Source organism: Botryllus schlosseri, chromosome 7, assembly GCF_051294905.1.
Source record: "Botryllus schlosseri isolate E-star chromosome 7, Bs_hap1, whole genome shotgun sequence".
NCBI classification, from domain to species: Eukaryota; Metazoa; Chordata; class Ascidiacea; order Stolidobranchia; family Styelidae; genus Botryllus; species Botryllus schlosseri.
This window is the reverse complement of record NC_137242.1, coordinates 10292548-10318628: the sequence shown is the minus strand read 5'-3', so window position 1 is coordinate 10318628 and position 26081 is coordinate 10292548. Positions and strand designations below refer to the sequence as shown.

The following is a 26081-nucleotide window of genomic DNA, read 5'->3' as shown; positions in this document are numbered from 1 at the left end:
ATTTATGTGGGGCGTAGCGAGGTTGAAAATATTGGGGCACCAGAGCTGGTTAAAAATAGCCATCGTCAGTACTCGAGAAGAAGTAACTCCTTAAATTGCTACTAGATTAAAAGTCAAAGTAGCGATTTCAAAGACTCATCAAAAGTACTCCGAGTAGATGCAGAAATAGCGTCACTATCGCAATTGCAAGTACATCTTCACAACCAAAAGAAAGTCTCTTACGGGACCACAGATTGATGCAATTTTCGAAGATATATACTCAGTTTCTCTTTGTTCACCCAGCAGTCTTTATGGCAATTTCACTCGCGAACGCGATGGAAACATAACCCACAGCTACATCATGCTTCACAAAATCCGAAGTCTAAAAAGTAGTTTTGTCCAAACAACTGTACAAATGTATATGACGTCACCATGTCAATCGCATCATTTAGGGGGTTCTATACCAATACCGAGAAAACCATTACCGAGAATGGACATTACCGAGAATGTGGACATTATCGAGAATAGACATTTCCGAGAATGGTCATTACCGAGAATGGCCAATGTCAAGAATATAGCTTACTGGGACTGACGTTGTCGAGAGATGTATACCTGAGCATCGATACCGAATGTGGCAACGCCGTGATGCACTCACACGACCTGTGCATGTGCATAACATGCCTGCATTTCATATATTGCATTCTTGGTAATGTCCATTCTCGGTGGTGTCCATTCTCGGTAATGTCCATTCTCTTTGGTGTCCATTCTCGGTAATGTCTATTCTCGGTAATGTTATTCTCGGTAATGGTTTCATCGGTATTGACCGGACACCCATTTAGGGACGTAGGCGCTATTTGCCACTTCGGCAGCACGACTTCACAAGTCATACAGTCGCGCAGATAAGACGGTTCTGCTTATCCGTGATGAGTCGAAAACGTCACTTGTAAAACTCCCGTTGAAGATATTAGGAAGATTGTGATAGGAGATATGTCGCTGGCTCCCTACGTGACTACATTCCTGGAGTATGTGCAGCAGCGATATCTCATCGGGCCGGTTGTCACTCTCCGGAAACATCTTGTAACGGATTACGGCGCGGCTTGTATCTGTGTCGAGTGCGATGTACTCCGTGAATGATTACTTCACGACTTCGTGTACCGTAATCTGTAAAGTTTGTTCCGTCGATCTCGCTGAATACATCGGAACATTGCTGGACTGATGAATACGTTGGCGTAATTGACGCGCAGTAGAAATACATAACTTGATACCTCGCGCTATGGATGTGTCGCCAGGTGTTTTGTATACGAGTGCCTCATTTGCTCGAGGTCTTATCTGTGTTGCTGAGACATGTAGTAGCTCTATAATTGTTAGATGAATCGACTAACGCCGATATCCTATGCTTATATTGATATCCTTATATGATATCCTACCAATGCTTATATTCACCCACCTCTGTGTCCTTGTCAGTAGGGCAGGTCACGGTGATTCGAGTATATTTGAATCCTGATTGAGTATCAATTTTAACGGCTAGTCGGCCCGAGACGACAATATACGGTTTCACGCCAAGAGGAACATGTTATAAACTAAAAATATTCTTCTGACACTATACTTCCGCACCACTTCCAATCAATACTTAACAACTGAAATGAAAGTTTCGATACTTCCTTCCCGACGTGAAAGCCTTGAAACCACTATTGGTCATATCACAGCATTCAGAACCCGTAGAACAAAGCTACGGAACATATCTATAAAATCGTCGTCAATACACAATTACACATACACAGCATTGTCATACGTACACTGAAAGAGGCATGGTCGAAAAATACCAGTCATTTTTCCGCTACGTAAAACTGGCATTATTATCTAGGGATGGTGTGAACCTCTGAAAGGTTCAGGTTCGTGTGAACGCGAACCTTTTCGAAAGGTTCTGTGTGAACGCGAACGTGAACCTCATGACGTCACGTGACGTCATATTGCTAATTCCAATCCTACATTTCAGTGAAGTTATAGCCTATATTAATGTGTACACGATACCTAGCGACGACTCGGGTCACACAATCAAAATGCCGCAATGCTGAAGTACATATTGACGTTTTCAACGCAGCCAAATGTATCAACTGGGGCAATCAAATGATATAATAATCCCATAAAATCAATATCTTCCGTCGCTTTCCCAGCAATTTCCGTGACGACTTGCAAGAGAATATAAGCTTTCGGCTTAACGATAGGCCAGACCGTACTATGTAATCGGCGTCTGAGTATTGCTACGTTGATATTGAGCTGAGTATAAAACAGGTTTATATCCTTGCTACCGATGTTACCCCACTAACAAGTTATACAGCAGTAGCCAACACCCCGATCGCACGGATTTGGTTTTATGATACAATAAACATATGTAACCATGCAAGATTGACCCAGTACGCCGGCCAGATTTTTACACCAGATAACGATATCAATTTGATTGATAGTCTGAATAAGCATCATTCGCTGACTACCTGTAGTGTATTTTGCTCTTGATGTCGTGTTATTACGGGTCAAGCTCACAGAAGAGAGTCGCTAAATATTCACAAACGGAAAGCTGAGCATTGAACAAACTTTTGTAACAATGCCAGTACAATTTTTGAGATTGTCAAGGTGCATGCTCCTTTAGTTTTGATTTTTATACTGCCAGCGCCATGCATAAAGTGGCCCGCAGTTGAAATGCAAAACCAAAGATGTTATAATGAAGTGAAAATTGAAATACATGAAAAGGTTCACAGTGCAGAACCTACCAAGGTTCGTTTGTGAACGTGAACCTCTAAATTTCAGAGGTTCACACACAGAACGCGAACGTGAACCTCACGTTCACACCGTCCCTATTATTATCCTTGTTGTCACTCTAAAGCAGGGGTTCTCAACCTGGGGGGCGCGGGAGGCTCTCAGGGGGGCGCGAGAAATTTTTGTCAATGTCTGTATAAATTGTGACTAAACATGTATTTCACAACCATTCTGAAGCGACGATTATTGAAGATTGAACTTAATTCGTATTCTAGAAAGCTTGCCAAACTCAAACTCCAGCAGTCGCGCTCAACGGAGTATAGGCTGACTTCAACTTCATTTGAGCAAATTTCTGATATTCTTTGAAGATTTAGAGAAATTCCTACGTGCAAGTCAGTAATTACTTAATAGCTTTGGCAGTAGCCTAAATCTCTGTGCGCTAGGTGGCTGTTGTTGATAGCTGGCGAACTACACTGCCTAAGACATACTTAGATGCAATATAGGTTGCCCGGTTTCGCCCTTAATTTGGCTATAAATCAACACAATTTAATTCATTTCCAAAACTGATCAAATTTAGCATGGCAGGACAGAACGACGCCGTGCTCTCTGTAGTCACTACTAGCATCAGGATTAGTCTCAGTGCAACCTACCTTGAAATTAATTGATGTCCGTTTCAATGTTTTTTTGTTATTTTCAAACAAGGTTGGGGAAGTTTGACAGCAATGTAAAAGACTAAACAACTGGAATGCGGATTCAAAATTGGCGGAAGATATACCACATGTACGCTATTAGATCAGGGGTGGGCAGCCCGTACGGCCGCATGCGGCCGTCGACGCCTAATTCAATTAGTATGTGTTGGCGACCGTAGACATACAAATTGCAATTACGAATTCACTCCCGAATTTTCGAGAGATTTTATTTAATATTGAAATTTTCTTCGCGCTCCGCGCAATTCAACAAGACTTCATTTTTCGATTTCAATGCAGTAGCGCCCTTCTTACTTGGAGCAGGAATGGGAATCCTAAAGAAATAACAATTCATTCACGGCTCTGAAAAATTTTCGCGCCCCCCGCGACAATACGCACTCCCAGCAACTATTCATAATATTGCCACTCGCGATTTCGGTGCGCAGAATAGGCCGTTGTGAAAAGTAGAATAGTCCGGAGTTCACCGGGAATGGATATGGACAGTTTACCATAGGTATTTTGCGTCCAGATCGTTCATTGCGGCTATGCCCGGGAATGCGGCCTTAGGCTACATAAGTAATCGAAATGCGGCCATGATTAGCAAGAAGGTTGCCCACCCCTGTATTAGATGATGTGCTCTTTTTGACATGATGATAAATGTGAGGGGGTCAGTGGGCGCGATTTTTTTGACCATCGCCAAGGGGGGCGCGTGTCAAAAAAGGTTGAGAACCGCTGCTTTAAAGATACTTATTTGTACTTTCCAATCGTTCACGTTCTGTGACGTCATGAGTGATAGTCAATTCGCAATCGAATCACGCAGGCATACTATCGTCGGCCGTGAGACTGTGTCGGTGTCGTTCGCGCCGTTTGTCGTCCACGTGACAGGAAAATAGTTCGTGCGTGTTATTTCCATCACCCACTCGCTGTTCTTTCTCTTGCTCAGGTCACACCCACACTCCACCACCTTGCACCAATGCACCCTCAGCAACCACAGGCTATTTTCACGCACGTTCCAGGTATATACCTCTCGTAATCCGATGGTAATTCGTCACCGAGGCCGATTCCGTTTTTTGCGTTATGTTGTTGATGTCGTGTTTCTGTATGGCCGCAGTAATTTGCGTTGTGATGGTCCGACGGTCGGAAGTCCGATCTCGCCCGTGTATGCGTGATTTCGTTACTGCGCAAATGGTTACCAGTGAATTCAGCACTTGGCGGACCCTAATCTAACCTACTATAACCCCTCACCCGAATACATTAATACATACATTAACACAATTCACGATCATATGCATTGAAAAATTCATTTTCGATTTTAATTATACAATACTGATGCTAATAGTAATAGATGTCACTTCTCTAATGCCAAATTCACCAAGTGCCGAATTCACTGATAACCATGCACATATGTATCTGTATACTGATTGCTTACCTTTCGTGTTAGCAACCACTCACGATCAGAGGTGGTCAGAATACACTATGTAGTTGCTCAAATGGAAGTATAGTTCCTACTCTATTACAAGTAGAGGTAGTGATTTCCAGGACATGCTAAATCTGATTCCAAGTTGAAGTAGAAAATATAAGGTGTAGACTACTGGGAAGTACGTTGTGTAAGAAAGTAGATGTCGTCTTGGGATGCACGCTTTACCAGACACACTCGGTCACCGTGATGCAGGTAGGCCTACTATTTCCCGCGGTCGTAGAAGTGATGTGAACTTGACCCAGAACTGCTTTCTACTATCGAAAATCCCAAAATGTAAAGTGTTACGTAGCTTTGTCCTGAAAACTGTTCCAGTACAAGTGGAAATAATGTGAAAACGTAACCATACAGCCAGGTATCGCAAGTAGGTAAAACCTACTGAAGTACTTCGAAAAAGTAGAAGCACTTCGTTAGCTACCACCTCTGATTGCAATTCACTGCGACACCACGAAGTGCTTGCAGTGATGTTCAGTGAAGGAGAAGTCAACCTCTATTCTGTTTTCATTCGGTTCTGGATAGTGCCGGGCGTGAGTATATGAAGCGCTGTTCCTCCGGCTAAAATCTTCACTTTCGTTACTAATCTCTGCACTGATATACATAGCTACGTTGCTATACTTAGGCCGTGACCAAAGCGCTAACGTAAGTTGCTTCTCAGCTGCCGCCGGCACTCACGTGTACGGAATAGCGAACACGCAAGGACAGGCGGCACCGGCCGCGGCTCTTTCCAACACATTGTTGATCAGTAATTTTGGGCCGACCACCACGGAGAACGATCTAAAGGACATTTTTTCGAGGTAAGACCGTTTCCGGTACGATATGGCGATGGATTGCTTTCGACGGTTGCGCGACATTGGAGCATGCGACACAATTGAAAATGTCAGTTTAGCATTTGAGTACAAACTACAAACTTTTAACCCCGAAATTAATCGTTACCCAAACCGTAAATCCAACCCTGACGCAGGGTTCAAACAAACCCCATGTTTTTGCTGAGTCAGTCTCTTGGGTTCTCTCGCGGCAAGACGCACGCATACCCTATATGAAGAAATCGCACTCACTAATGTTGATATTATTTTTGGTTTGTGTGTAAATCATGTTCTAATGTTGTTGATGCAAAGTTCCTTTTGTGCACCAGATTTCTATATTAATGTATTAGACACGTAATATGGTATGTTTTTTATTGTTCGATTCGTGCGAAAATTCGGTATTCGCCAAATGCTTGCGGTTTACAGTAAGCGTTCGCCAGGTTATAAAGTCCTAACCCTAAATTTAACCCACATGCTCAAGTGTCGCATGCGCTTATGTCGGCGGTGCTCGGACCCTATTCAACAGCTGTCTATTTCCAGGTTTCACGGATTTTCGCGCGTTCGAGTTTTGAGCAGGGGCGGCCTCGTGTACGCGATGGTTGAATTCACGGTGAGTTCGCGTTCGCATTACGTGCTTTAATCAAATCCCGGACGTATTTGCCCACGGGCCCGGGCAAGTTGCGCTTCACGGCGCATTGCCAGCGACCGCGATTGTCGTAGCTACAAGACGGGTACAACTGTCGGCAAATATTGAGTCGAAAGGTCCCCGTTGTTGACTTACCGAATCGGATTGTTTGCCGCCCGACTGCGGACAATGGTGCGATGTTTCTCGCGGCGCTCCTGGCTCTCGGGTTCGAGTCTTGTTTTGGTCGTATTTGGGAAACCTAGGCCTATGTATCTGCGCGTGTGGCGGTCGGATGAAGGTGGCTTTCATATTTTCGAATCATAATCTCGTCATATTTCGTTTTTGCAAGGAATTTCACGTTCGCACTAGTTGATGACCGTATAACTATAAGATATGCACTTCTACTTCGAATTGATTAAATGTTTGACTTAAAGCGCGGACTACTCGCCATACTTGAGTGGCTATGTTCTATTGCTTGACTGTTCTATACTACTACCATTCATGCTTGGTAGCTGCGACACTGCCTACTCCTTGGAACACCTCTGAATAAAATAAATAGGGGGTAGGAACCCCCCCCCCTTTTCAAAATCCTAAAAATTGATGTAAAATATAGCCTCTAATATTTGCTAATTTATTAGTTTAACATATTCGTTATTACGTATGAGAAGGCGAATATGGCGTGTTAATGTTATTTAAGGGGACTAAAACCCCTACCAAATCTTGGAATCATGCGCCGAATTAGTCGAAAGGATAAAATAGGTCATTATATTTCGCTAATTCCATACGAATTCTGCGCTTGTTGCAGCTGCATTTCAGCGGTAGTTGCTGACGTTCTCAACTTTCTTCCCTCGATTTCTCTCTCGCCTTGCTAAAACGATAGACGCATTTTAGGAAAATCTAAACTAATTGGCCGACGCGATACGTATAATTGCAAAGACGAAGTTGTCGGCAATCAACATCGCTCGCGAATTCGCTGCGCCTCCTCGCCTTGAAATCCTGATTAAGAATTGCACGGCGTGTTGATTGATCAACGAGACGCAGACACGGCGGCACCAGTACGACAATGCTATTCTCAAATCCACATTGTCTTCGCGATTATTGGCGAGAAATGGTCTACGATTGACATTCACATTTCAAAATACAAGCCTAGCAATCCACGTTCCCGATTGTTAGGTGGCTTGCTTGCGTCCAAATACAGGCCTGTGTTGTCGCTGAACGGGAGAATTGAGTAGGCCTAGTAGTAAAGTTAACCTAATTATATCGGCTGACAAGTTTCTCTGTCGATCAAGTTATTATCCCAGTGTGTATTTTGTATTAATTGACTGACTTGCGTACTTACAATTAAGGTCTAATTACCTTCGCGCGTACTACACGCTCAGCCGTAAGGCTAGTAAAGCCATCGAAAAGCACACATTCGTGTACGACGTGCACTGTTCACACCACTCTGTGGCGATTGCGATCGCCCTCGTTTATGCTACCGCCTTATTCCGCGCTTGTTCGTGCGCTGCGATACTACCGACCGTGCGCATAATATCGTCAAAAACCAACAAAATCGCGCATCTCCGGCCGGAACTTGGCGATTGGAGACGGGCGGCGTTTGCTGGCTCATGACTAAATGTGAGCAATTACGAATTTCTTTCAATCATACCGTAAGAGAAACGCGATTTTCAGGCAATGTCTGTATCGTACTCGTACATCTCCCGCAAATCTCTTTTTATTATTAAACTATACAATATCGTAAATATTCGCCATGGCGTGGAGACCAGTGATTGTAATGATGACGTCATAATAGTCAATTTCGTAACGCAAAACCCCCCCTTTTTCGCGCTCTGGATACGCGCCTGCTTCCACGGGCCTTCCGTTTTCCAATTTCACTTGTAATCGAGTAGAAATTTACAGCGTTGCTTCGGCTTCGACTACCTTGATCAGTGATCACGTATGATCTGATTGCATATAAATAGATAGGAATTTTCGAGATGCATAGTGCGTTGCTATTTCCCCACGGCAGATGTCGGTTGTTATATATCTGCTCTTCGTGTCCATGGCAATGCTTGATTGAGTGAAAACCGACCGCTATCTCACGTCTGATCTAGGGAACGCGTCTATTGGGAAATCGGAAAACATCTCCGCGGCGCGTTGTGACGTAACATTCATCGGCGCGGTTAGGTTGACGGGCGATTTAAAACCGTTAATAAATGAGTTTTCGTATCGCAAATCAAATTCCGGGTTTTGTGCGATACATCGCGCAAATATTTGCCGAGAAAGGCTAAAACTTGTAAGAACACGGCCGTTTCAATGGCGCACCGTGTTCGGCAAATAGCGGAAACAGCGGTTGGACGGAACGTACATATGTCTAGTGTCTACGCTCTTAACGTATTTTATTTCGGTTTTATTACACGGCAAACACGGCTCGGTCTCGTAACCTGGGCCGTTTCGGTATTCGATGCCGCGCCCATGTTAATTGACGGTTTCTGAGCTGTTTTCGTGACTGTGACGTTTGCCCGATACGTATATGCGGTAGGAGTGTTACATTCAGAACGCAACTGCTCAAACAAGTTGTAGTGCAAGTCGGCATAAAGTACTTGATGACCCAGAAAAAGGATAACTACTTCGTTACTGACCACCACCGGATATGTATGCGCCGGCAATTCGTTCCTCGTTGCGATATGTTAAGAATTTAGGTGGATGTCTTACTGAGCTTTCTTCTCCCGCAGGACGTGGCCACTGCGAATTTCGCTATGACTACTTTACAAGGGACGCGATTGAACGACCGCTCGACGATGCGTATTGATTTCTCACGTGCCAGCCTTATTCCGGAGTTATGAACATTATAGGTGGGTAGTATAACTGCCGTAGAAGTGTAGGCTTAACCTTTACCTCAGTCACGACCCGTGTGTAGCGAGTTTGACTGTGGGATCGACGCTTGTGTTGTTGGATGATGATCAGGTATGGTCATTGGGTCAACAGTCAGCGTTGCTACTCTAGTAGGAGTAAATTACCTGTGATGAATAATGGAATATTTGCTATTCGCTCGTGGTTCCAAGAATCCAGGTATTCCCGTTGTCAGAAAATCACCAATTTGGTGAAAAGTAATCGGTGTTGGTACTCGTGCAGAATTAGAAGCAGATTTGCAAGACAATTAAATTAGAATTAGAATTAGAAAATTGAGATCTTGAAATTACTAAAGTATAGGCAGTTTCAAAATAGATATTTGGTTGTTGGGTCGCACACAGTATTTGATCAGAGGTGACCGCATTGCAAGATGCATCTTCCCGACTAATTCAAAATGACCAACGGCACTTCAAATCAACTCTATCGTAAATGAACATCACGATATTTTACTTCAAACTCACGAAATTAACTTCGTATGCTGTATTACGAGACCGCATTCTGTGAAGGGCAGTGCTGAGACGTCATGAAAAATGTCCGCTTGTTGATCGTCATCTATTGTGACCAAATTTAGTCTATGTCCTAGTGCGCTCGAGTTAACCGAAGTGTCCAATCAGTCTGCCATGACAGAAACATATAGGCTACACAACACGTAGACTACATCACGGGTGGTTTTAGTGCGGGCAAGATTTTTTCCGGAAGGGATGTCACGGCTTTAGTGTGACGTAACAAAACCTATTACGGCAAAATATCTCATCGGAGCCTACGGTACCTACTCTGTGTTCATAGCGGGTTTGAATTTCAAATGATTGCGAAGTTCTATATGTGTCGTTTCCTTTGTGCACTGCACACCGTTTTTTGTTTAGGTTCGAGGGATCGTGAGCAGTTAGTTTCATATCCGTAAAGGTTCCCTCAAAGCCCAGATGAATTCATATATTTACCGGACATTTCCGTTACCGATGCTGCACTGTTCCCTCTCGTCTCGACAGCCTGTTTCACGCTAAGGTGTTTTCAGTTTTGGAACTAAACGCTGAAATATTTGTTTTCGAATGCGACTACTTGGTACGGTTGCGGTCTTCGTCCGGTTATATTATTTCCGTACTATTTTTCTTTTTGTGGGAATCGAGAAAGCGAAGCTTGTTTCATGCAAGTAAAAGTTTATGAATTGCATGCCCAATCGGTTTTTTACTTGACTGTTCGGCTGGTGGTGGCTGTGTCAGTGTGTCACTCGTAGTTCCTTGGTTGTGGTTGTCGTGCAGCGATTGTATATTCGTATCCGAGCTATTGTGATGAAATATATTTAATATTTTTCTTTCGTTACCCTCTGTAATATGATACTTTTTTAATATTATTTGAAGTTGTTCAGTCGTTGCCTATTTTGGTGTCTCCATGTCCTCGTACTACAAGCCATTTCTCTATCGTGGTGCCATCGTTTGTGGTCTCGTGGCAAATTCTTGCTTATTGGGAATTTTCTTTTGTTTCGTTAGTCTCGCGCTTTTGCGCTGAGCGGTCGTGATGAAATAATAATAAAGAAAACTTAACTTGGTGCGTAGTCGATTCACCTATAGCCTAGGGTTGTAACCAAGTCGAAAGGATCCGAGTCATAAGTCGAGTTTACTTCAATTGTTTTGACTAGTCAAATCGAGTCATTTCACTTCGCTTCACTGTCGAGTCCGGGTCCTAGTCGATCGCCAACGGGTCAAGTACGAGTCCAAGCCAGTTCAACTCATGTGAAACTCTATCGTGATATCAAAGACTTCGGATTAAAACTAAACATGCCTATTCGATCAGACAAAAGACATTTTATTGGCCTATTTTTCAGTTATCGACCCTGGAATGGAATGCAAAACATAAAACTTGCTTTTTAATGACTAAAACCATAGTCTGTATCAACTGAACAGGAAATTCGTTTAAGTTTGGAGCCTGTTCATTAATATGCCACCAATTCGCTGCCTATACGTACCTCGCATGCGTAATACAGATTTAAAAAAAAGGCAATGTGGCAAAATACGAGTAGCATTTAATTAAAGTCACAAGAAATAACTTTCCATATAGTTCAGTTCAAACCTTCGTTGCCATTGTCGCATTATACGGTATGTGTTTTGAATTGTTACGTGATACATTTCCAAATCCCTAGTTCGTAAAACAAGGTAATCACTAATCAGTGCACGCGATTACTATATGGCTCATATCAATCACCCATAAACAGACTTGTTTATTTTTGGATATTGGGTATTATTTTTAGAGATTCTCCAAAAATAAGATTTGAAAACATCCAAAAATAAGCTTTTTTTGGATGATGTTTTTTCAAGTTTTTTAGTGAAATGCACGAGTCAGAGCAGTGTAAATACTGTTGAAACAACCAGGAAACTCACAAACATACACGAAAACAGCATGTGTGAGCGGGAGGGGGTCTCCGAAACGCTATAAGTACTTCCACTCACCGGAAGGATCAGAGGCGACACGACAAGGGTTGAAGAGGCGGCATGGTATGAAATCGTGCGAGTGTGGTGCCGGCGGGACCTTGTAACGCAGGCCAAATACCGCCACCTCTACAACAATAACTTCGTCTACACGATGATGGGACTGAATGGTTACATCCAACGGCAACAGGACTTGATCCAGGAAAAGAAAAGTATGTGCCCCACGTTTGTAGACACATGCTGGTTGTCAATTAAGAAGATGACCACTTGGATGACTAGACACCGTGCCAAACTCCAAAAATAAAATTTGAAGACATCCAAAACTAAGCTATTTTTGGAGAAATCCAAAAATAAACAGGCCTGCCCATAAAGGATTAACGGGCATGCTCGCGTCAAGTTTTTGGGTTAGGCACCCACCACATTGTCTCAAAAGTACTTTAAATATTTTGTGTTTATTGTATAAAACGTTTCAAAAACCACATGCAGCCGAAAGTAAATCAATGGACTTCAAACAAACATTTGCACTGCTTTATTTGGTTGATTTAAAGTTTTAAACTGATATTGCTTCTGCATGACAAATAAAATGCGAGTTTCAGGGTCCAAATTGACCCTAGCCCTACGCTAATAGCTCATAATTCTGTGGGTTGTCTCGTTTGATACTGGAGCAATAGTCAGCTAACATGTGTAAGCTCCAATCTACTCTGGTATCTTACCCCAAACACCTTCAGATATTGTGGGACACTTTCTCCTTGCCCATCGCTGACTATTGTAGCAGAACGCTGGTCCTTAACGTAACGTCCCTAGATAACGCCAGGTATCTGTTACGAGGGAACTACATACTTTGCTCGTAGTGCTGGGATTACCATGTGACTCACATACGATTGCACCATAGTGTCCTATATCAGTGGTTCTCAACCTTTTTCGCCTCGCGGACCGGTAAAATTTCAAAAAATGTCTGGCGGACCGGTGAACTGTCAAAATTGAAATGAAGCCAAAATCTGAAGTATGCAACCGTTTTTGGCAATTATATGATGCTAGAGAGTGACATTTGGAGGGTTTTGATCGTATTTAATAATATTCATGATGGCATCCATGTGATTTTATGGTAGTGAGTCTGCCAAGTCGAGGTAAAATTGCCTTGTCCAGATAAACGTGCTACCGCTGAGAGTCGTTTACAGTCTTTCGCGTCAAAGACCGTGGGTTTAAACGGCCACGCCAACTCAATACCGACCGACAATATCAAGAGAAGAAGCGTATCGGAGTCGAACCAAGCACCTTGTCGTGCTACCTTGCTCATTGCCCACTGCCACCAGACGCAGGCTACTCCGGCAACTGCGAATAAGTGGTCAAGGCCAAGGCCAAGGTGGGTGTCAGATTCCATAGACAACCTAGTCGCTTCGACATCTTCCTTTCTTTCATTGTATCGCATTTTTGTGGTGTATTGAACTGATAAAATTGCTAATAAACCAATGATGATGATGAAGTGCGTGCCGCAAGAAAACACATTACAGCAGCTATACCGGCCATCCGCAAATCCGGGCCGAAAAAGCACTTCGTCAGCCCACCCCCAAAAACGTTGATCTTGGGGCCCCCACCCACAGGGCGATAAGCCAAAGATCCGGGGGCTTCGCCCCAAGACCCTAGTCACCGTAAGCAGAGAGATTACGTAGCTTATCGCGACAATGACGACAATTTTCGATCATTCACGACTGAAGCGCTTTTCTCGCGGTCGAATTTTAGGCCCAAATTTCGGAGTCCCATATGTTAACCTAAACTTCATTATGTGTGGATACGTCGTGGTGCGGAAATGGCTGACGCCGAAATGCCTATAAATGATGCGTATTTCTCGGAGAAGGGCACCTAGTCAGCAAGACATTTAAGGACACTAAATCGTGCAAAGCCCGAAAAGAAATTGAAAAATGTTGGAAAAAGTTTCAAATAAAACGCTATGATTTATATTCATTTGCGAAATAATTTTGGACCGTTTTGAAGCTCGGCCCCTCTCCAATTGGGCGGTTTGGGGTGCCCCAGTAACGGTCCTGCACAAAATAAATGAGTCGAAAACCAATGATCAAACTGCGCTGCTAAGCGATGAGTGAGCTCGTATCTGTTCTGTATTTGTCGCTCGCATGTCGTCAAATGAAACGTCTAGTACTTTAAGTCAAATCGAACATGTTTCTAGCCCTAATGTTACCTCACGAAGTTTTGAATCAGTTTAAAATGAGATGTTTTATTTATTTTATCAAAGGACAAGCCTTCAACATTGCATCTTGAAATTAAAGTATAAAATTGTAATATTCCTCGCGGACCGGCAGGAATGTCGTCGCGGACCGGCGGTTGAGAACCACTGTCCTATATGGTGTCGACACAAGCAAATCTCACGGCTCGGTGAAATTGTATCACGTCACAATTTCCATTTGGCTACAGGCAATTTGACGGTCATTTTTGACCGGCTTGCCGAGCATCAAATTTGGTAAAACGGGTATCTATCGAAAGCTGACGCTGCACTGATTACGAAAATATAAATTTTATTCCGCTCGCGGCCCTGGAACCCCCACAATCAGCCTCGAATTTTTCATTCTTACGGAGATTGGCATTGGGACGCAACAATGCTGTCCGCTCTTTTTCTCTTGAGCTACTCTCTCGTTTCGTCAGACAGTTTTCCATGCTCTAGTTATCTATAACTAGTTATCTATGCTGAAACGCAGAGCTCACTGGAGTTGCCATTTCCATCCATATCATTGGCCCGTATGGTTAACTTTTCTGCTGTTTCCACTGTTTAAAAATATCTTCCGCTACCACCGCTGTCCTCCGTATTCCGCTTACTGTATTGAGATTCCTCGGCAAGCATATGTTGTCAGTATCAAAGTCCGTCATGTAATCGATGTTCAATCTTCCGCCAAATTTGCCTCAACCTCGCACGGTTAACCTTTCCGCTGTTTCCGCCATTTAGGAGTCAGCATTTGTCAATGTTTCCGTTAGTTCCGCGTTTTAGGGTACGTTTTCCGCTTTTATGGATGCCCGCCCATACTGCATTGTGCAAATTGCCGAGTTTTTGCAGAATTTGGAGGAAATAGTCTGTGTGGAGTGAGAAGAAGATGGCTGTGACACGGCGATCGGTAAAACTGTTCTACGATGTTCTGTCTCCGTATTCGTATATCGCGTTTGAAGTTCTAACAAAATGTAACAAGCTTTGGCCATCCATGGATTTACAGCTGAAGCCAGTTCTGATTTCGGGAATAATGCAAAAAACAGGAAATTCGCCTCCTGGAATGCTTCCTGCTCGTGCAAAGTAAGAAGCTATATTTTTCTCAATTAATCAAATATTGTGTGCTGCTAATAATTGGCTAACATATTGATCTTTGTATTTGTTACGGCATTTTTTGTGTGATCAATTTAGAATATTAGCCTCAAAACCTGGTTTATCTGATCATGTATATGTCATTAACATTTGGTACTTTCTAGGTACATGGGCAAGGATATCTACCGGGTAGCCGATTACTATGGAATTGAATTCAAATTTCCACCCGATGTGTTTGATATTATGATGAACAAAGGCTCCCTGAAGGCACAAAGACTCCTTACCGCTGCGAAAATAGATGCCAGTGACCATCTCGAAGAGCTATCGCGCCAACTGTTCCGACGAATCTGGTACAAAAGTGAAGGCATCACCGAAGACGGCAGTCTCAAGTCGGCCTGCAATTCTGCGGGTATCCCACATGATTTATCGGATAAATTCATCGAGCTGACAGCAAATGACGATATCAAAGAGGAACTGAAAGTGACCACAGCAGAGGCACTCGATCATGGCGTATTTGGATTGCCTTCGTTTGTGGTGGAACATAATGGAAAGCCACAAATGATGTTCGGTAGCGATAGAATATTTTTATTGGCTCATTATCTTGGAGAAAGTCTGCCTTACCCTCAGGCAAAGCTATAAAATCGCGAATTTTATTTATCACTTAATCAAGCCTTTCTTCTAATAAATTATATGTATTTTAATTTCCTAAAGATGCCTGCTCGCTGGAACTGATAAAACGGAGTGGAAGTGATAGTCAAGTTAAAAAAACATCATTGAGCAGTTCTATCCATTGAGAACAAGCATGAAACTAACTAGAATGAAGTAGCCAGTAGCCACTCTTCCTGCTACACCCTGTGAACAACTTAGTAGGCTATGATGTCTAAGATGAGTAAAAAATAACACGCATGTAGCATTAAAGTCATCCTAGATTACGAATCATTTGCAATGTGTCTAGGGTGCAGTGCAGACAGGGTTGTAATGACTGGAGTTGCGCTTTTTTGATGACTCGAGTCATTTTCTCAAAATATGGAAATGACTCGACTCGAGTCATTGCGCATGACTCAAACAAGTCATATGACTCAGACGACCAAGGCCGACATTTCATTGTAGTAAAGTAAGAACACTATTGAGATTTCGTCTGATGGTTCTGGTACTTGAAAATGCGACCAGAAACAGCTAAAAGTGAAGAAAATTAGCATAATATACATGCAAAACATTCGATATCGCCAAACAGAGTTATAAAAAGTGGGTTTAACAAGAACTTATCTGGAAACTGAGCAGTCAACATAATGACTTTGACTCGGACTTGGTGGTGAATTGAAAATGACTCGACTTGACTCGAGTCAAAACTATAAAAGTGAGTTTGACTTGGTTACAACCTCGAGTGCAGATATCAGGTCTGAAACATGTCGGGCACAGTCTATAGCTGTTGGAAACAGTCGCTACCTTTGAATCACAAGTGAAGTTGTTTTACTGTATCCACGGAGCCCTCGAGCTGTGGTTAAATTGCAACCTCTCTATACACATAGCCAAAACATAATCTTAAAAAAGTAAGTTTCAGCAATTTCAAAAATAGTGGATTCCTTCAAAAGATGCTTTTTCCCGTCTTGATTCTGACTGGGATGCGATAATTCAAAGTCACAACTTGCATTGGAGTAGAACTTTACTATTGTACATCATTTCTGCTAGGGTACCAACAGCGATTACTTTGACCACCTGTCTGTGGGTTGGGTTCAACGATCTAGCCGGCGCCATAAGTAACACAAACGACAATGTGAGATCATATTCACAAGTAAACATTTATTATTGCGATGATTCAATTATACAAATGGCATGAAGCAATCAGAGAATTAAAAAGGCCACCAAGTAGCATTGAGGAAGTATTTTTGTTTAGAGCCTAATCAAGTAGGTATGTAAGAAGTACGTGATGTAACTGGAGAATGTATAACATAAAATACCATATTTCGACTTTGTTCATCTATTGCAAAACAAAACATGTCTTGATAAACTAAAATATTTGATTTGCCTCTTTACAATCATCACCTTTCCACCATAACATGTGAATTGATTCTCGGGAAGGTGCTACCGTCATAAGAACTGAGTCATTTTTCAAATGTGACTCAAGTACCATCCTGCTGTGAACAATTCTATCGAAGAGATGGAAACGTTTGCCTTGGACTCAAACTGGGCTGACGTATCGACACAACATTTTGATGCAGTACTGCATCTGACTTTAATACACAGATGCACTATATGCGCCATGCCAAAAAATGTCATAGTATGGTAAGAACGTACAAAAAGAATCTGCAATCCAAATCGCTTATAATCTGGATGTACGAAGTACCATATTTCAGTGCAAAACAGTCAATTGGAAGGTCTATTGCGGGACTTCGGCATGCGAATGTAATCTGACAGTACAGGTAATAACCCGCTTAGACTGCATCTCTAGCTCAAGTTAACATTAAATTCCGAAGATTTGAGAACAATTTGAACTACTTGGTCGGCGTTCAAGTGATCAAATTAGTCCTTCAGCAGCTCTAACATCATCAGTCACATACACATTAGCATGGCAATGGCATGCATGTAATACTATGAGGCGTAAATGTAGTGAAAAGTTAACATAACCTAAAATATAATAGGAAAATACAATAGATTTGCAAGCTTTTGAAGTTGGAACAGAAAAAGTATCTTAAAGCACTCAGTACCGGTAGTTACAAATAGCACACAAGAAAATCATAATCATTCCTGGTGCAACATACAAAGTAGAAGTGGTCGAGTAGTCACAAAATGCTGTTCGATAAACGATGCAGAAGTTCCTTGGATCCCAGAACTACTTTGTGCTCGACGAAAAATGGGATGTTGGAGTTTTTTGGGGTTCAACTAACTTTTGAAGTGTGTAAAAACAATACCACCACAACGGTGTCACTCTAAAATTTTGAATTTGAGCAGCAGCAGGGTTGTAATGACTCAAGTCACGATATTTTGATGCCTCGACTTGACTCGAGTCATTTTCTCAAAATACGGAAATGACTCGACTGGAGTCAATCAGTGTATTGACTCGACTTGGACTCGAGTCATTGCGCATGACTCGAACCAAGTCATATGACTCGAGACTCAGGCGGCCAAGACCGACATTTCATTGTAATTTCGAAAAACAGTAACCTAACCACCCTATTGGGATTACGTCTATTGGTACTGGTATTTGATAATCTGACCAGAAACTGTTAAAAGTGAGGAAAATTAGCATATTATAAATGTGAACGATTCGATATCACAAAATAGAGTTATTAGAGTGGATTTAACAATACTTAAACTGGAAACTGAGCAGTCAACACAATGACTTGGACTCGAGTCATAATACCATAACTCGGACTCAAACCCCTGCTCGATGACTTGGACTCGGTGGTGAATTGAAAATGACTTGACTTGACTCGAGCCAAAACCTTAAAATTGAGAATGACTTATGACTCGGAGCTTTGTGACTTGGTTTCAACCCTGAGCAGCAGTTTTGTTAGGTCTGTAAGAATCTGTGACGTCACTTCATTGTCGAAGTCATACATTGCACATTTCCATGATGACAGAGCTCATAAACCCGAGTGGTTGAGTGGTAAATTGCTTATTCGCCGAACTAACTAAGAAGCAGTGTTTCAGGACTGATAAATTCTGATAACGTCCTTTACGGTTGCACGACAGATTGGACAGTGGGAAGACTTTTGTTTCAAGATAACTTGACCGCAATCGTAACACAAACACGCGTGGCCGCAAGGATACATGACGGAATTGGCGGTCACGTCGCAGCATATAACGCATTCCGCTTCACCACCGCTGGCCTCTCCTTTTTTAATGGCTTCGTCATCAGACTTGGAGCGTTGACTCGATGAGGTGCCAGCACAATCACCAGTAGCAGGTCGTTTGTTGGTGGATGTACTCAATTCAGCGGCGTCAGGAGTCTGGGAGATTGCAAGTCTATCCAAATTTGTCTGGTTGTCCACACTATCGTGGAAATCATCGTCGGAACTTGTGTCGTCAGTGATTTGTGGAGAGCATAGAACGTATTCGTGCGGGTACGTAGACACAGGCTGTTGGGGAGTTCCAGGTAGCACGTGTGGCACCATTTCTGATGACGCACTACTGGTTTGATGATACCAATCATTTTCATGGGGATAGCCCATAGGAACATATTCATCGCGATCATTACGATTGGCTCGATTATTGATAGATGTGTGCCCCAGAGAGTTGAGTGCGGTTGTCGAGTTACTGCCAGACGCAACGCAAGTCCCGCTAATCCCTACTACAGCTAGGGAAGACACAGGCCCGGACAAGTCTACAAATATATACAAAGGCTCGTAAACGTCGGCGTGAAACAGTACGTCCTTGTCTTCGAACTGTCGCGTGTAGGTTATCATCCCTTCCCGTTCGACGGAAATTGAAAAAAACTCGCCAACCCGTGGGTTCGCGAATTCGCGATAAAACACCCAATATTCCGGTCTGTCCATTAATGACGAAGCGTCACATGGAATCTCGCCAACAGGCAATGTCGTAGGATCACAGGTGGTGATCCCGATCCCGAAATTGATTTCTTCCAACAAACTGCTAAGTCGCTGTTCCCTACACTCTGCGCAGTAAAAGTAAGCCGTTTGGCCCGCGCCAAGTCGAACGTTTGTGAAAGCAACGCAGCTATCGTCGGCGTAATCTTCTTTTCTTGTAACGTGAATGCGGTTTCGGCATTTCAATCCGGCGCCCATAGTGGCCGAGAAAGAAATAGGTTCGAGATGATCGGTTCCAAGCTCGAAAGTCGAAGCAGCCAATGAAATCATATCCGTAGGCAGCTGTATGTGGCGGGAGTTACTTATTGGCAAGTCTAATGTAGCTGTTAGGTCCTCATCGTATGCTCTGATCTTTAGTGACTTGGTATTTCCATATAAATCAAAAAGAGCCCACAAATCACCCGAGACATCGATCCCATCAAAAAGTGTTTGTTCCGGGCCGTAGTTGACAGAGTAATTGAGTTCTCCCCTCCCGTTTACGGAAATAATTATCTCATTGTTCAACTGACAAACAGCCGTTGACAATGCTTTCGCCCAGTAACCAGGAAACTTCGTTAAATCCGGGCACACATACTTTGGGAGAGCAGATGACATTTCTTGCGGATTCACAGAGGTAAATCCAATACGCAGCGCTCCACTCCATCCATTATCAATGTCGTGCAGTGTCAAAATGAATTTTTCGTCTGCCCTTATGCGTCTTGATGAAAACACAATAGCGTCGCAAAATCCAGAGGTTCTTTTCGCAATTCTATTATTGGCTTGTAACTCGATGTTGATGCCGTGTATGTGATGAAATCCAAGAACCGAAGTGTAGCCCGGCAAATGCTGTGCGTTGTATGCCCGTCCATATGTCAACTTGGCTTCATTGTAAGCAGAATAACTTGGGTGTTCACCCTTCGATTTGGAATTACCCATACGCTATGCCAACCGTCCCTGGCAGTCAAAACACCCTGATGAACGGTACCATGTAAAACAATGCTAGAATGGAAGGAAAGGAAGACAGTTGGAGTCATCAGTTATTCGATAAATACCAATTTACAGTATTACCTCAATATATACTAAACTGACAACTGAAAGTACTTTTCCAATTTGATCAACATGATGAATGATAATCCACTTGGGTTTGAGATATTCAAATACCGTGACTATATCAGTGGATCGAGATTTAAAACAATACCTAAAACATTTTTATTCAGAATGAGCTTTGGTCGATATGGAACAATCCAGCTTTTTGTATAGTCTGCTGTGACTTGTGAGCATCAAGTATAAAACAGTGGAACTGGTTTGGCACAGTTTGGTTTGTTTACAGGACCATTAGTCGTATGAAGCTATGGATGGTTCATTTCGAAAGTCTCAAAGTTCCTACGTAACCTGATATAGTGTAGGTACCAGAACACTATTATCCATCGAACAACGAATTTTTGTTTGCGTGACGATGTACGCTACAGCTATAAAACAACAATGAATTTGGTGACAAATACACAATAGTCATGCTGAACATATACGAACAATAAAGGGGTTACAGCTGCTGCGAGCTGCATCTTCGAGCTACGGTAATGATACAGTACTAATTCATTCGTTTCTCCTTAATCGTGCCTGCTCAACTCATCTAATAAGTAATAACCAGGGTTGTGTGTATACCTGTACAGTAGGGCTGTTCAAAAATAACCTTTTTTCCTGAATCTTGCTGGTTACTTGATTAAATCGTTAGGTTGCCTTAAAAAACGACGCACACCAAATTTGAATTCATTCCAACCAATATTCGCGGATTTCGTAGAGTTTGAAAATTTTGAATTTGCCTAAAAATGCAAAAAAAAAATTTTTTCAAATTTTTCTGCCAACCCCATGAAATTGTTGCGCTGTCTTCAAAAACGATGCAAAACAAATTTGACTCAATTCGAAGCCGTAGAAGTGGAGTTATTTCAGATTTTCTTTGATAATTCTGGGATTATTCTTGATTGGTGGATCATCCCAGAATTAGAATTAGAATCGTACATCCATCTGTACAACACTTTCAAGCCTGGGGCGATCTTGCGAGGATCGGCATCGAGTATTCTACTATCGATTTCACTTATTCAGACAGAGTATCGAACGTAAACATTCGAACAGCCGGCCAAACCGAACAATATACAATTACACATTCTTACTCAAGTCGTGGGCTGGCGAAATTTCCTACAGGGTTGGTCGATTGGTTTGAAATAAGGACAGATTTGTTTGAAATGAGGAGAGTCTCATGTTTGAAATGAGGATAGTCATGTCAGAAATAAGGATAGTCATGTTTGAAATAAGGATAGTCGCTATATTCACTATAAAGTCAGTTGCAGTACCAGGCACGACTTCCCAGTGGTAACCCAGTCCGAACACATCCCAGACATGATGTCCAAACACGCCCCAGACACGATGTCCTAGCGTCAACACAGTTCTAACATACCCCAGACATGATGTCCGAACACGCCCCAGACACGATGTCCGAATGGCAGCACAGGCCGAACACACCCCAGACATGATGTTCAAACACGCCCCAGACACGATGTCCGAGTGTCAATACAGGCCTAACACGCCCAAGACACCATGTGTGAATGGCAACACAGACCGGGCACGCCCCAGACACAATGTCCGAGTGTCAACTCAGACCGAACACAACCCAGATACCATGTTTGAATGGCCGAACACGGCCCAGACACGATGTCCGATTGGCAGCACAGGCCGAACACACCCCAGACATGATGTCCAAACACGCCCCAGACACGATGTCCGATTGGCAGCACAGGCCGAACACACCCCTGACATGATGTCCAAACACGCGCCAGACACGATGTCCGAATGGCAACACAGACCGAACACGCCCCAAAAACCATGTTTGAATGGCAACACGGACCGAACACGCCCCAGACACGATGTCCGATTGGCAGCACAGGCCGAACACACCCCAGACATGATGTCCAAACACGCCCCAGACACGATGTCCGGGTATCAATACAGACCGAAAACGCCCAAGACACCATGTCCGAATGGCAACACAGGTCGAACACACCCCAGACATGATGTCCAAACACGCCCAAGACACCATGTCCGAATGGCAACACGGACCGAACACGCCCCAGACACGATGTCCGATTGGCAGCACAGGCCGAACACACCCCAGACATGATGTTCAAACACGCGCCAGACACGATGTACGAGTGTCAATACAGGCCTAACACGCCCAAGACACCATGTCTGAATGGCAACACAGACCGAACACGCCCCAGACACAATGTCCGAGTGTCAACTCAGTCCGAACACAACCCAGATACCATGTTTGAATGGCCGAACACGGCCCAGACACGATGTCCGATTGGCAGCACAAGCCGAACACACTCCAGACATGATGTCCAAACACGCCCCAGACACGATGTCCGGGTATCAACACAGGCCGAAAACGCCCAAGACACCATGTCCGAATGGCAACACAGGTCGAACACACCCCAGACATGATGTCCAAACACGCCCAAGACACCATGTCCGAATGGCAACACGGACCGAACACGCCCCAGACACGATGTCCGATTGGCAGCACAGGCCGAACACCCCAGACATGATGTTCAAACACGCGCCAGACACGATGTACGAGTGTCAATACAGGCCTAACACGCCCAAGACACCATGTCTGAACGGCAACACAGACCGAACACGCCCCAGACACAATGTCCGAGTGTCAACTCAGTCCGAACACAACCCAGATACCATGTTTGAATGGCCGAACACGGCCCAGACACGATGTCCGATTGGCAGCACAGGCCGAACACACCCCAGACATGATGTCCAAACACGCCCCAGACACGATGTCCGATTGGCAGCACAGGCCGAACACACCCCTGACATGATGTCCAAACACGCGCCAGACACGATGTCCGAGTGTCAACACAGGCCGACACGCCCCAGACATAATGTCTGAATGGCAGCACATGCCGAACACAACCCAGACATAATGTCCAAACACGCCCCAGACACGATGTCCGGGTATCAATACAGACCGAAAACGCCCAAGACACCATGTCCGAATGGCAACACAGGTCGAACACACCCCAGACATGATGTCCAAACACGCCCAAGACACCATGTCCGAATGGCAACACGGACCGAACACGCCCCAGACACGATGTCCGATTGGCAGCACAGGCCGAACACACCCCAGACATGATGTTCAAACACGCGCCAGACACGATGTACGAGTGTCAATACAGGCCTAACACGCCCAAGACACCATGTCTGAATGGCAACACAGACCGAACACGCCCCAGACACAATGTCCGAGTGTCAACTCAGTCCGAACACAACCCAGATACCATGTTTGAATGGCCGAACACGGCCCAGACACGATGTCCGATTGGCAGCACAAGCCGAACACACTCCAGACATGATGTCCAAACACGCCCCAGACACGATGTCCGATTGGCAGCACAGGCCGAACACACCCCTGACATGATGTCCAAACACGCGCCAGACACGATGTCCGAGTGTCAACACAGGCCGACACGCCCCAGACATAATGTCTGAATGGCAGCACATGCCGAACACAACCCAGACATAATGTCGGAACACGCCCCAGACACGATGTGCGATTGGCAACACAGTCCCAACACCCTCCCCCCAGACACGATGTTAATAAGGTTGGTCATGTTTGAAATAAGGTCAGTCTCGTGTTTGAAATAAGGATAGTCATGTTAGAAATGAGGATAGTCATGTTTGATATAAGGATAGTCATGTTTGAAATAAGGTTAATCTCATGTTTGAAATCAGGATAGTCATGTTAGAAATGAGGATAGTCATGTTTGAAATAAGGATAGTCATGTTAGAAATGAGGATAGTCATGTTTGATATAAGGATAGTCATGTTTGAAATAAGGTTAGTCTCATGTTTGAAATCAGGATAGTCATGTTAGAAATGAGGATAGTCATGTTTGAAATAAGGATAGTCGCTATATATTCACTATGAGGTCAGTTGTAGTACCAGGCACGATTTCCCAGTGGTAACCCAGTCCGAACACATACCAGATCCAGTCCGAACACATCCCAGACATGATGTCCAAACTCGCCGCAGACACAATGTCCGAGTGTCAACTCAGTCCGAACACAACCCAGACACCATGTTTGAATGGCCGATCTCGACCCAGACATGATATCCGAACACGCGCCAGACACGACGACTGAGTATCAACACAGGCCGAACACGCCCAAGACACCATGTCCGAATGACAACACAGACCGAACACGCCCCAGACACGATGTCTGATTGGCAACACAGGCCGAACACACCCCGGACATGATGTCCGAACACGCTCCAGACACGATGTCCGAGTGTCAACACAGGCCTAACACGCCCAAGACACCATGTCTGAATGGCAACACAGACCGAACACGCCCCAGACACGATGTCGGAGTGTCAACTAAGATCCGAACACAACCCAGACACCATGTTTGAATGGCCGAACATGCCCCAGACATGATGTCCGATTGGCAGCACAGGCCGAACACACCCCAGACATGATGTCTGGCGCGTGTTTGAACATCATGTCTGGGGTGTGTTCGGCCTGTGCTGCCAATCGGACATCGTGTCTGGGGCGTGTTCGGACATCATGTCTGGGGTATGTTAGGACTGTGTTGACGCTAGGACATCGTGTCTGGGGCGTGTTCGGACATCATGTCTGGGATATGTTCGGACTGGGTTACCACTGGGAAGTCGTGCCTGGTACTGCAACTGACTTTATAGTGAATATAGCGACTATCCTTATTTCAAACATGACTATCCTTATTTCTAGCATGACTATCCTCATTTCAAACATGAGACTAACCTTATTTCAAACATGACTATCCAGCTTATATCAAACATGACTATCCTCATTTCTAACATGACTATCCTTATTTCAAACACGAGACTGACCAGTGACCTTATTTCAAACATGACCAACCTTATTAACATCGTGTCTGGGGGGGGGGGGGGGGGGGGGTGTTGGGACTGTGTTGCCAATCGCACATCGTTTCTGGGGCGTGTTCCGACATCATGTCAGGGTGGTGTTCGGCATGTGCTGCCATTCAGAAATTATGTCTGGGGCGTGTCGGCCTGTGTTGACACTCGGACATCGTGTCTGCGGCAAGCTCGGACATCATGTCTGGGGCGTGTTCGGTCTGTGTTGCCATTCGGACATCGTGTCTGGCGCGTGTTTGGACATCATGTCAGGGGTGTGTTCGGCCTGTGCTGCCAATCGGACATCGTGTCTGGGGCGTGTTTGGACATCATGTCTGGGGTGTGTTCGGCCTGTGCTGCCGATCGGACATCGTGTCTGGGCCGTGTTCGGCCATTCAAACATGGTATCTGGGTTGTGTTCGGTCTGAGTTGACACTCGGACATTGTGTCTGGGGCGTGCCCGGTCTGTGTTGCCATTCACACATGGTGTCTTGGGCGTGTTAGGCCTGTTTTGACACTCGGACATCGTGTCTGGCGCGTGTTTGGACATCATGTCAGGGGTGTGTTCGGCCTGTGCTGCCAATCGGACATCGTGTCTGGGGCGTGTTTGGATATCATGTCTGGGGTGTGTTCGGCCTGTGCTGCCAATCG

At 44.2% G+C, this 26081-nt stretch overlaps 3 protein-coding genes across 3 annotated transcripts in view; 2 read left to right on the top strand and 1 right to left on the bottom strand.

The window, feature by feature from the left end:
• LOC145442520 (uncharacterized) overlaps positions 1 to 10758 on the top strand; it is a 30237-nt gene extending 19479 nt beyond the window's left edge. Inside the window, exons 8-12 of the mRNA XM_080320459.1 lie at positions 4363 to 4435; positions 5552 to 5690; positions 6240 to 6309; positions 9039 to 9158; positions 10080 to 10758. Of these exons, the coding sequence (XP_080176585.1) occupies positions 4363 to 4435; positions 5552 to 5690; positions 6240 to 6309; positions 9039 to 9149 (393 nt within the window). The 3' untranslated portion in view covers positions 9150 to 9158; positions 10080 to 10758. The remainder of the gene's footprint in view (positions 1 to 4362; positions 4436 to 5551; positions 5691 to 6239; positions 6310 to 9038; positions 9159 to 10079) is intronic.
• A 3856-nt stretch (positions 10759 to 14614) lies between these two features.
• LOC145442511 (glutathione S-transferase kappa 1-like) lies at positions 14615 to 15647 on the top strand. Its single transcript, XM_080320444.1, has 2 exons — positions 14615 to 14928; positions 15102 to 15647. Exons 1-2 carry the CDS (start codon positions 14735 to 14737, stop codon positions 15574 to 15576), a joined length of 669 nt encoding a protein of 222 aa, XP_080176570.1. The 5' UTR covers positions 14615 to 14734; the 3' UTR covers positions 15577 to 15647.
• A 1065-nt stretch (positions 15648 to 16712) lies between these two features.
• Positions 16713 to 20759, bottom strand: LOC145442510 (protein neuralized-like). The gene has a single exon (XM_080320443.1). It carries the CDS (start codon positions 20397 to 20399, stop codon positions 18585 to 18587), a length of 1815 nt encoding a protein of 604 aa, XP_080176569.1. The 5' UTR covers positions 20400 to 20759; the 3' UTR covers positions 16713 to 18584.
• Positions 20760 to 26081: the final 5322 nt, after the last annotated feature.